This window comes from Myxocyprinus asiaticus, chromosome 4, assembly GCF_019703515.2.
Source record: "Myxocyprinus asiaticus isolate MX2 ecotype Aquarium Trade chromosome 4, UBuf_Myxa_2, whole genome shotgun sequence".
NCBI lineage: Eukaryota > Metazoa > Chordata > Actinopteri > Cypriniformes > Catostomidae > Myxocyprinus > Myxocyprinus asiaticus.
This window is the reverse complement of record NC_059347.1, coordinates 59,633,670-59,646,578: the sequence shown is the minus strand read 5'-3', so window position 1 is coordinate 59,646,578 and position 12,909 is coordinate 59,633,670. Positions and strand designations below refer to the sequence as shown.

The window sequence follows — 12,909 nt, the reverse complement described above, 5'->3', positions numbered from 1 at the left end:
TCGCGAAGATGCAAGGGGACAAGGACAGGCCAAAGGGGAGGACCTTGTAATGGTACGCCTGGCCTTCGAAGGAAAACCGCAGGAAGGGTCTGTGTCGAGGTAAGACCGAGACGTGGAAGTACGTGTCCTTCAGGTCTACCACCGAGAACCAATCTTGATGCCGGACGCTCACTAGAATGCATTTTTGCATCAGCATCTTGGACGGGAGTCTTTGCAAAGACCGGTTCAGTTCTCACAGGTCCAGGATTGGTCGCAACCAACCGCCTTTCTTCGGTATGATGAAGTAAGGGTTGTAGAACCCTTTCTCCATCTCGGCTGGAGGGACAGGCTCTATCACGCCCTTGCGCAGAAGGGTAGTGATCTCCGCACGCAAGGTAGCGGCGTTCTCGCCCTTCACCGAGGTGAAGCAGACGCCGCTGAACCTGGGCAGGCGCTGGCGAACTGAATCGCATAGTGGTTGGTGTTTTTCCATTTGGAAGGCTAATGGTTTGGGTGGTCGATGCATGGATGAGGTTTTTGATTGGAGTGAGACCACACCATTCGGTACAACCCAATGCCCCAAACAAATAACAGACTACTAGTGTACTAAATGCAGGTAAATGCTGTTTGTGTTCTAATTTGTCACAAAGTTTTCTGCAACCTTTAGTTCCCTATCTGTCACTCACTCGATGTTGTGTCGATGTAGTGACACTAGGGGTCACTCTTGGGGGCCCCAAACACCTCTGCTTTTTTGAAAAAAAGGCCAATGAGAATTGGCGAGTGGAATTTGCATGCCACTCTCCCGGACATACGGGTTTAAAAGGAGCTGTATGCAACCACTTATTCAGATTGTCTCTTCAGAGCCGAGTGGTTGTGTTCAGTGCACTGAATTCAATTCCCTCCAAAGACGCACCTCAAAACTGCTGGATTTATGGCGCATTTCAGTGGCTTCTCCCCCTCTGCACCCGAAGAGTACAGAGAACGCCCCTGGGCGCTTCGGCAGAGCAAAAATAAGACAGCATATTCTAAAAGAGTATATTTTCATTCACAAAAAGAGTGGTACACACGGAACATCTTTTAAAGATGCCTTTCCATTTGTGTGTTATTCCTGGTTGCGGTCGTTATCTCTCCGCTTCTGACAGCCACGATTGCTGTCTTACGTATCTGGGTACTGCCCATGCGGAGACATCATTCATGGATGAGTCATGTCCTCATTGCAAGAACATAACCATGGCAACATTGCGGTCATGGCTTGCTTTCGTAAGCCAGCGGCCCCCCCGCACCAGTCCTTTTACCTACGGGTTTGAGGCCATGTCGGTTAGCACTGGGGGCAATTTGGGGACATCAATGGAACCACTTCCGCCGGGTATCCCCCCACAGTCTGGCTCTCGGACGACATCGCCGGCTCGTCTCAGGGCGAGTTCGACTTCTCGTTCGGAGCTCGGGATGATGATGAGTTATCGAGCACAGCATTGGAGAGCGGGCTCATCCAGTCTGACGCAGAGGCTTCTGCAGGGCTTCCTCCTTCGGGAATGGTCACCCAGTCTCAGGCCGACGTGGAAATTATGAACATGCTTTCCCAGGCGGTCACGAGCGTTGGGCTAGAGTGGAACCTTCCACTCTCCCCTGAACCCTAGTGGCTCGGCGATTGGTTCCTAGGCTCAGGGCGCCGCCCACGGCCATGCCCCGCCCAAGTCCCTTTCTTTTCGGAAGTGCATGAGGAGCTGACAAGATCATGGGAGGCACCTTTTACTGCCTGGTCCCGGTCTTTCAGCTCCCCCGCTCTCACTACCCTTGATGGTGGAGAGGCCAGGGGGTATTTGGTGATCCCTCAGGTGGATAAGGCGCTCGTTGTGCACTTGTGTCCGCAGAGCGCCACCACCTGGCACGGGTGCCCGAAACTCCCATCCAGGGCCTGTAGGTTTACGTCGTCCCTGACGACTGTGGCCTGCGGTGCCGCTGGACAAGCCTCCTCTGCCCTGCACGCCATGGCTCTATTGCAAGTACACCAAGCCAAGGCGCTAAAAGAACTGCATGAGGGTAGTTCTGACCCGGGACTGATGCAGGAACTGCGCTCGGCGACTCGCTCTCCGGGCGACAAAGGTCACAGCGCGGTCTCTCGGGCAGGTGATGTCCATCCTGGTGGTCCAGGAGCGCCACCTTTGGCTCAACTTGGTCGAGATGGGAGAGGCAGACAAGGCACGGTTCCTTGACGCCCCGATTTCCCAGGTTGGTCTGTTTGGCAATGCCGTCGAGGACTTTGCCCAGCAGTTCTCGGTGGTGAAGAAACGGATGGAGGCCTTACAACATATCCTTCCCCGGCGCGGCTTAAGACCCCACACCCTGTCTGCTCGTCGCCAAGGGCATCCTCCTGCAGCAACAACACCGGCTCTGCCGCAGCCTGCCCCTGTGGCTCGACTCCGGTGTGGAGCCCTCTGCAGGAAGCAGACACCACTCGTCTCACGGCCAGCCGCTAAGAACACGAGGAAGGCTTTGAAGTGCCCCCGAGACGGGCGACCCAGGGGCGAGGAGACCCACTTCTCTGGAGCTGGTCGATAGACCACTCCATCCCCAAAGAGGAGAATCTTTTGTCGCCACATGCCCAGGAGGCTGCAGCACCCAAAAGCCTGACACAAGAATGGTTTCCTCGTCTCCTGTGTCACATGTCTGGTGCGCATGGCCATCGTCATGACCACCGTCCACCGTCCCATTTTTGCAGGTATGGCGCTCGAGTGGCGGACCCCCTGCCCCTGTGCACCCAGCTGTGGCACAAACACGCTCACACGGGTTTGGTTCCGTTGGACTACAGGGACGAGATTCATCCTGCCCCCTCCTCGGCCAATCTTATGGTGGGCGGCAGGAGCCAGGTAAGTGCTTCGATGTCCCTGGACTCAGCACGGCCACGGGGTTTGAGTCCCCTCGACGTGGCACCTCGAGCTCCGCCCCGCCGCGAGGCCCCACCCACCGGTACGTCTGACGTGATCATTCCCTTGGTCCCCCTCACCCGGAGTTTGGGCGCGTGGCTCGCGCTTTCCAACCCGTCGCGATGGCTGACCCGGACCGTCAACCAGTCTTTAACATTCAGACCTTTGGCAGAAGGAACTGGCAAGAGGCAGGACAATATGGAAACAATCAGGGGTGGAAAGAGTACTGAAAGATCATACTCAAGTAGAAGTACTGTTACTTCCCAAAAAATGTAGTGTGAGTAGATTAAACTCCTATGCCCCCCCCCCCATAATCAAAACAAGCAAGTACAACCCACCCAATTTTTATATCATGATCAATGGAAACATGTAAGTGCTTCATGCTGCAACCCCCTCCCCCAGTGTTCAAGTCTAATCTACACCCTTGCTCACCAAGACGGGCATTGGTGGAATTATGAAGTGTATTTGACCGTATTTTATATTTTATCTAGATCAACCAACCAGTGGTTGTCTTGCTATCGCGATCAATGTAATGAACACCCCTGGTCTAGATGTAGAACATAGGCTAAGTATAGAAAATTGCTCAAAAGTTTGATCGAGGACATCTCTCTTTTTTTTTCATATAAACATCGAGATTGTTTTATTGCCCATTGCATTAATCTCTCACAGCAACCTAATAATCTCAGTGATAGATACAGTATTACAGGCTATTTTATAGACACATAGACTCTAGTAAGAAGAAGTATGAAATTTGCCTCGATATGTTTCTTCAAATTACTTTTGCAGGATTAATGCTGATATCTGGCTTGAGTAAGCTAAACTCACATGACACAATTAAGGTGCAGCCGTAATTTTCAGGTATTGAACTGTGCTTGAGACATCCTCCACATCCATAACAGTTGGAGCCTGATATATACAGCTGCCGTTCAAGTTTGTGTGTGATTGATTGTGATTGGAGTGATATGACGGGAGTCACGAGACTCTCCCTAGCCAATCACATTGATGGATAACATTAAAAACAGGACAGGGAAGTTGCGAACACGGAGGGAAAATAGCGCAGTAAAAGTACAGTTACATCACTTAAAATGTACTCAAGTAAAAGTATACAATTTTTAAACCACTTAACAAAAGTAAAATTCCTGGGAAAAACTACTTAATTACAGTAATGTGAGTATTGGTAATTCGTTACTTTACACCCCTGGAAGCAATAACCTAAATTGTCCTGTCTAAAGCCCTATTCGGACAGCAATTGTTTTTCAGGGTGACGTCTGTAAAAGTACATTTTCATGGCTCCTCTGTGATAAAACACATGCGTTTGGATGACAATTAAATCACGGGGACAAGCAAGACTTTTTGTCGATCACATGATTGCAGTTGCACATGTTATATGGAAAATTCATCAATCCACAAACTGTTGTCCTCTGTATTTGCATTAAAATATGTTTGGAATTATGCTAAATTGAAAATAAAATTGTTAAAGCATGAGGGGACCGCACTGCGGACATTTACATTGTACAATTTCACATACAGAGCAAGCCAAAATTCTTGCGAAGAGCAATTAAACGAATCAAGAAACTGTAGGGACAAGACTGTTAATCAACGCAGCCAAATAAATCTGTCAATGGGGATACACATATTTTGTCACCCACATCACCTCAGTTGCGCCGCTTACGCGCTCCCTCCTAAGCGCACGCAAGGAGATATAGAAGCCTCACAAATCAAGGACAGTGAAGATAGTTAAAATGAAATTTGAAGAGCTATGGTAAAAATGGTTTTCTTATTTTTATCATATCAAAATGACGGACATCATTTGGAATTATCTGTCAGTGTTTAAACAGTGGAGGTGGAAATTAAACCTTTTAAATAACCTGGCAACTTTTCTGGGACTACTCGACCCATATAAATGAGTAGTCATGCAAGTCCTATGTATACAGGTATTTAGTAAACGTTTCTACATTAAAATGTGATATATTAAAATGTTATTACAATGCTGCCATAATAGTGGACCATTTCAAAAGTTTACGTGATCTGGCTCTCATTTTTTCTTTCCCCTCTACTTAAGAGTTCCAACTCACTGTGGTGGAGCAGCAACATAATTTTGTTATTGTGAATTATTTAAAATATTTCTGTTATACAATCCTCCAACTTTCACAACTGTCTATTACCGCCAGAGCTGTGACCATGTGCAGCGCAAACGTACGGCACTTAGCAGTGGTCAAAAAGGATTTCCAAAATGGCTTTTGGATTATAAACTCAGAGATGTGGATTCGGACGGTAATTAAATTACCACACGACCTTGGTGTTTGTCAAGAAACAGTAGGTAATTTGGCCGGGAATTTTCTCATGGGAGGTGGGAGAAAAACACCGACATGACTATCGGTGACTATCCCCCTGTAAATGCTGGAATAACCTCACATCCCCATGTTAAATAATTGCTATTCAAATAGGGCTTAAGAATGAAGACACTGGAAAAGTGTGATCTGGCTCTGGTACTGAAGCTTGTTAACAATCTCATTAAACTCCTTTACAAGACACCTCGAGGCAGGATTGCGTAAACACAGAAGCAGTAGCAGGTTTCACGACGGAGGATCCATGATCAATTTTTTAGATCGTTTTCCATCTCCTAAGGGCACTTCATAAGTTGTCCAGCAAGATGTGGAGACAACTGCAGTTATAATGAAAACAACATTGACTCAAACATGCTGGAAACTCAAGACGAAGTCGAGTCATTTTGATTTATATAGTGCTTTTCACAACACACATCGTTTCAAAGCAGCTTTATAGAAAATTATGTTGAAACAGATACTGTAATGTTTTAAAGTCCTAAATTTTCCAGGCAATCTCTTCCGCAATTTTGCTCTCCAAGAGGGGCAAACTTAATCAGCTTTTCCAGAAACAAAGAAAGCAGCAGGCGTCATGGTTCATTGTGCTTACGCGCTAATCTTCAGAAACTATGACCCAAAAGTCTGAATTAAGGCTTAAGTTAGATGCAAAACAAATTAAATTCAGAGTTGCTTTAGAAGAACCATGTAAAGTTCAACTCAAATGGTTCTTGTTATTATTCAATATAGCTTGTCTCTGTTTTATCGACAGGGCCATTCAAAGATTGTTTGAAGGCTCTGGAGGAAGGGCATACCAACAGTGGCATGTATTTAGTGAAGCCGGAAAATACCAACAAACTGATGCAGGTCTGGTGTGACCAGAGACATGACCCTGGTGGCTGGACCGTCATCCAAAGACGCATGGACGGATCGGTCAACTTCTTCAGAAACTGGGAGACTTATAAGGTCAGTTCTTGGAATAAGAAGCTATAGTGGGTGCAAATATATACTGTGTAACCTTGATGTGTTTACCACATTGACATACACTTCAAGGATTATTCCGGGTTCAATATTGGAATATGAACACCACACACTCAACTCTAGCTTTATGTTTTTAAGATCAAATAATATTTTGTAAAAAATAAAGATCATTGTGGTGATCATACTGAGGTCATTTGCTGTGCATACGTCAGTATTTCAGAGCCAATAAACCCAAATTTGATGCTTCAGATTTTTAGCACTGTATGATAGCAAGAACTTTTCTACTACTTGACTTAGTCATGGTTAGTTAAAGTAATAAGTTGCACATTGTTGTGCAATCCTGCCATGATGATCAATTTGTGCATGGAGAAACACAGACACCAAAATGTCACGAAGTCTCGACTGATCTGTATCTCTAAAAACTATTGATTTTTGTAGTCTATGAACTCATCCAGAACATTGCTTTCAAACGGGAGGCATCTATGGGATTTGGTTATGCAAGCTGAGTAAGGCACGAAAACACTGTCTGACATAAACCCTCCGTTGATGCCAACAGAGCCCAGTATTATAATCTAGACCAGATGAAACCCTACAGTCAAGGAAAATGTTTTCATGACAATGTCCACTTAGATGGTCTGGTACGTGTGGAAATCATTCAAATTAGGGCTGTCAATTTAACGTGTTAATAGAGTGTGATTAATTATATAAAAAAATGTGTTAAAAGATTTTACCCAATTAATCACGCCCCTGAACCGTAAAATGGTATATTCCAACCATTAGAGCAATTCATGTTTGAAGTACCAATTTATGTTTTTATGAGTCCCAGTCAGTAGGGGTCAGTAAGCACAGCTGTACAGACACTTACCGACAACAGAAAACACATGACGAGTACGTGTTATTGTGTTCAAACACTGCTGTAATGCAGATGTAATGCAGTTCAGAATGCAGGGGTCTTGAGACTTGTATTTATATAGTTTCAAACAAAGATTAACTTCACATAGCATCCTAAAAACTCTGTTTATAATGTGACGCAACTGAAGTGAAGTATCTATATACAGGGTTGGGAGGGTTACTTTTGAAATGTATTCCACTACAGATTACAGAATACATGCTGTAAAATGTCATTTGTAACATAGATGTGGCTGTCTTGTTGGGCACTTCTCACTCACCTTAAAGTCTAGCTGATCCCACAAAAGCTCAATGGGGTTAAGATCCATAACACTCTTTTCCAATTATCTGTTGTCCAATGTCTGTGTTTCTTTGCCCACTCTAACCTTTTCTTTTTGTTTTTCTGTTTCAAAAGTTGCTTTTTCTTTGCAATTCTTCCCATAAGGCCTGCACCCCTGAGTCTTCTCTTTACTGTTGTACATGAAACTGGTGTTGAGCGGGTAGAATTCAATGAAGCTGTCAGCTGAGGACATGTGAGGCGTCTATTTCTCAAACTAGAGACTATGATGTACTTATCCTCTTGTTTAGCTGTACATCTGGTCTTCCACATCTCTTTCTGTCCTTGTTAGAGCCAGTTGTCCTTTGTCTTTGAAGACTGTAGTGTACACCTTTGTATGAAATCTTCAGTTTTTTGGCAATTTCAAGCATTGTATAGCCTTCATTCCTCAAAACAATGATTGACTGATGAGTTTCTAGAGAAAGCTGTTTCTTTTTTGCCATTTTTGCTCTAATATTGACCTTAAGACATGTCAGTCTATTGCATACTGTGGCAACTCAAAAACAAACACAAAGACAATGTTAAGCTTCATTTAACGAACCAAATATCTTTCAGCAGAGTTTGATATAACGGCAAGTGATTTTCTAGTACCAAATGAGCAATTTATCATGATTACTCAAGGATAAGGTGTTGGAGTGATGGCTGCTGAAATGGGGCCTGTTAAGATTTTATCAAAAAAGACTTTTTTCAAATAGTGATGGTGCTGTTTTTTACATCAGTAATGTCCTGACTATACTTTATGATCAGTTGAATGCCACTTTGGTGAATTAAAGTACCAATTTCTTTCCAAAATAGCAAATTCTGTACATTATTCCAAACTTTTCGCTGCCAGTGTGTGTGTGTGTGTGTGTGTGTGTGTGTGTGTGTGTGTTGTGTGTGTATATATATATATGTATATTTACACTACTGGTCAAAAGTTTTGAAACACTTATTCTTTATTATAATTTTTGTTTCTTTTTTTTCACATTTTAGAATAATAGTAAAGTCATCAAAACAATGGAATAACATAAATGGAACTATGGGAATTATGTTGTGACTAAACAAAATCCAAAATAAATCAAAACTGAGTTATATTTTAGCATCTTCAAAGTAGTCACCCTTTTGTCTAGAATTTGCAGACATGTACTCTTGACATTTTCTCAAACAACTTCTTGAGGTATCACCCTGGGATGCTTTTTAAACAGTACTGAAGGAGTTCCCATCTATATTGGGCACTTATTGGCTGCTTTTCTTTATTATTTGGTCCAAGTCACCAATTTCAAAAACTTTTTTTATTTTATTTTTTATTACATTTTAGTTTTATAATGGAATACATTAATATGTTGGCACAATTATATTTTTGTCTACAAAACTAATTTTAAACATTTAAGCATATGCTTTCAGATCAAAAGATTTGTAAGATTATGAGAAACATTTTAGTCAAGTGTTTCAAATCTTTTGACCGGTAGTGTATATATATCATTGCATTACCTGCTATAATAATAATGTTATGCATTTTAACTATCTGAATTATTACATTTATTCTTTAAATTGTATTTATAATTTTTGAATATAATTTATATAATTTTATCCTTATATATTGAGATATTGCTAATTAGGGTCCTTTTCTGGCAAATATTGATATATGCGATGAATTGGGATTCATCTGATTAATTAATCATCATGTAGTATAATTAGTTCAATTAAAAATTTCAATCAGTTGACAGCCCTTGTTAAAATGATTATGAATGATAAAATGAATTGCATAATGAATGATAACATTTTTTTAAAGAAGGCAATTTATGCCTTACAAAATATAGGTGGGTAATCAGTCACAAAAAGCAAATAAAAAAATAAAAATATTGCTAGGGATTTATCAAAATTTGTATGTGTATTTATGAGAGAAATAGTTCATTCAAATCAATTATAAATAAATAAATACAAATCTGTCAAATAAACTTAAAAATTCCAAATGTCTCTATTTGTGTTCAACAGAGGGAAAAAAAACATTTGGGTTTGGAACAACATGAGAGTAACTAACTAATGACAAAATTTTCTTTTTTTTTTCTTTTTTTTTTTTGTGTGTGTGTAGGGGGTTTAGTATTCCTTTAAGTGTAGAGTAGGACGGCAATAGTTGGTTTTACGTGAGAGGTATTGTGTGTTGTAATAGGTGTTGAGATGGCTTGTCTGTGGCATGTCGTGTAATTGCTGTCTGCCAACAGCTTTTTTCAACAGCTAGATATATATGTTCTGTTTTTTTCAGATATTGTGGCCAGACTACTTTCTCTATATTTGCTTCTGTTGAAGCCATCAGTTCTTTCAACTTTATTTACTTTAAGCAATTCACTTCCCATTATCCTGGATGGAAACAATCCACCAATCAGGCAATCGCGGTGAACAAACCGCGGCAAAAGAGCTCTGCGGAAACTGCCCACTCCCATGACGCACTGTGAATGACACAATCAAATCGTCCTTCCAACGATCACAAACTTTTGATATATTTGCCTATATGTGAATATTTTGCAATAAAATTAAAATATATTCTATACTTATAACCAGGGGCGGACTGGCCATCGGGAGCACCAAGGGTTTTCCCGGTGGGTCACTGGGTAATTTGGGCCGGCCCGCTGCTGCGCAAGTACCGACCCGTCCTACAGGCTATATAGGCGGCTGCCCTGGGCTCCAACATGCCCGTGCGGACCTCATAGCAAAGCAAAAACTAAATAAATTCAGCAAGGTAAGCCAATATAATGGCTTTTATTTTGAAAAATGTAATGGCTTTTAAGTTGAAATTACTTACACATAAGAGCTCATATCCATATGAGCATATTAACTCCGTACCTCGCGTGGAGCTCATATTTTTACATACAAATCACAATAATTGTGACAACCAAAAACAACATATTAAGGATAAGATGAGCTCTGAATAATCACAAAGTGACAAATAACTGCAAGTTCAAAAAAACCGCAAATCATTACTGGGAGCAGAAGTGCGTCTTGGAAAATAATGCTCACGCCTGATAAAAATGCAGAAAATAAGTCATGAACAATATTACTTTTTGGCTAATTGAGTCTTTGAGGCTTAATTAGTTTAAAGGATAGAATAAACAGCGCTTGTCATAGCATTGGGCTTTTCACGTTATCATGGCAACGCTGGAGATTCGCTCACCTGGCACAATGGAAAGCAGTTTACCACCCTGGACAGAGATCATGATGTGTACACAGGTATCACAAAAACCAAAAAAGAAATAGTGCTGTCACCCTAAAATAATAATGATCTCATTCATTCATTCACCCTGATGGCGTCTCAAACCCATCTGACTTTCTTTCTTCCATGGAACACAAACAAAATCTGATCACCCTTTCAGTGCAAGTCAATGGGATCTTACAACAAATACAATAACAGCTGCATAAATAAAATCGTCAAACAGTAACGCTATGAGCAGTACATAGTCATTTGCATCATTTATTTATACCGCAAATCATTACTGGGAGCAGAAGTGCGTCTTGGAAAATAATGCTCACGCCTGATAAAAATGCAGAAAATAAGTCATGAACAATATTACTTTTTGGCTAATTGAGTCTTTGAGGCTTAATTAGTTTAAAGGATAGAATAAACAGCGCTTGTCATAGCATTGGGCTTTTCACTTTTTCTCAAGAATAATCTGGGGAATGAATTAAAACACTGCTGGTATAAAGATGCAACAAACTCACAGAGAGTGAAAATATGAGCAATTAATCTGCAAAACATCTGAAAAGATCTACACTTTTATATTTTATTTATTTTACACACACACACACACACACATATATGTGTGTGTGTGTAAATATTCTGGCTGTCATGATTCACTGTTGTTTGCCTTGTGTTTCTCCCGTCATCTGTTCCTCCTGGACTATATTTCCCATAATTCCCTGCCCTCATCACTGCCAGCTGTCCTTGATTGTCTTCACATGTGTTTCATTAACTCATTAGTCTTTGTGTATATAATGCCCTGTTGTTTGCTTGTTATTTGTCAGTTGTTATGTGTTTTGACCTCCTGTTTATTTACCTGTTTCCATCATGGTTGTTTCTTTTGTTCCTGTGTTTACCTGTTACATTGTACTTTGTTTATCTTATTAAATACAGTTTTGCCGCACCTAGATCCAGCTCTTGTACTCCTTCCTAGCGTTACACTGGCCAAATTTGTTTTCATTGATTTAATTTTTTTATTTTTTATAAACATTTACACATTGAGGTGTAATGTTATATAAGTAATTGACATGAAATTTTAAGCACTGTCATGGTGTCCTGCTGTGTGACACTTTCTTCATCTAACTATTTTATGATCTTGTATAGCTATATATAATATATTATTATTATTATTATTATTATACTTGTTTCCAAAACCTCATATTAACTAAGACAATAGTTTTTCAATTCTATAAAAAAGTTAAAAGGTGATTAAGATCTTTAAAAACTTTGAAGAAATGCTGACTTGTCACAGCACCTAAAATACACACTTTCCCTTCTACTTTCATGTAAATTTTAATCTAACATCTGTATGTTGGGAAAACATTTTCAGACATGTTATGTGCCTGAGCTATAAAGTGCTTATTTTTAGTACTTTCTCTAAAAAATACACATCACATGTAGTGTTTTTTTGTTTTAAAGTTATGACAATTTTTGCATTGGTGGGGCCATTGTCATGACTAGCAGGCAACACAAAAATTTGAAATTGAGCAGGAAAATGAAATCAATGAGCCGGTGTGTTGTGGGCTGGGTTTGGTGGGCCGCTCTGGGCCAGAAAGTCCAGGGCCACTTTTTAATCCCAGTCCGTCCCTTATAACCAACAATTTTAAATCAAAAGTTGTATGTTTCCTTTGTTGATTGTAGTTCACTCATTAAAGACTTTCAATACACAGTCTTGTATCTTTGTGTTTTTGTCCGATTATCAAATTCTTTTTTGCTTCAAATCAAAGTTTGTAATGTTCTGATTCACCTCGGAGCTGGTTAGTTTGGTTCATAGATAACTCTTTTATGAAGCATTTTATGAAATCCCTATGAATTAAATTAACTGGAAAAATACTTCTGGAACCAGGATGGCTGGGAAAGTTGGAGGGCAACTCTTGAGCTCCTATATAATCTGTATTTTCCTTCTTCTTTATCTTCTCTTTCTCAGCAAGGATTTGGGAACATTGATGGTGAATACTGGCTTGGTTTGGAGAATATCTATTGGTTGACCAACCAAGGCAATTATAAGTTGCTAGTGACTCTTGAGGACTGGTCAGGCAGGAAGACATTTGCGGAATATGCCAGTTTTCGAATAGAACCAGAGGCTGACTTCTACAAACTGAGGGTGGGCCGTTATCATGGCAACGCTGGAGATTCGCTCACCTGGCACAATGGAAAGCAGTTTACCACCCTGGACAGAGATCATGATGTGTACACAGGTATCACAAAAACCAAAAAAGAAATAGTGCTGTCACCCTAAAATAATAATGATCTCATTCATTCATTCAC

At 40.9% G+C, this 12,909-nt stretch overlaps 2 protein-coding genes across 4 annotated transcripts in view; one reads left to right on the top strand and one right to left on the bottom strand.

Moving 5' to 3' along the window:
- Nucleotides 1–12,909, bottom strand: part of LOC127439788 (ras-specific guanine nucleotide-releasing factor RalGPS1) — a 173,094-nt gene that overhangs the window by 109,484 nt on the left and 50,701 nt on the right.
- Nucleotides 1–12,909, top strand: part of angptl2a (angiopoietin-like 2a) — a 36,503-nt gene that overhangs the window by 21,876 nt on the left and 1,718 nt on the right. For all 3 annotated transcript variants that reach the window (XM_051696396.1, XM_051696395.1, XM_051696394.1), the window contains exons 3-4: nt 5,997–6,190; nt 12,569–12,839. In XM_051696396.1, coding sequence (XP_051552356.1) covers nt 5,997–6,190; nt 12,569–12,839 — 465 coding nt within the window. The remainder of the gene's footprint in view (nt 1–5,996; nt 6,191–12,568; nt 12,840–12,909) is intronic.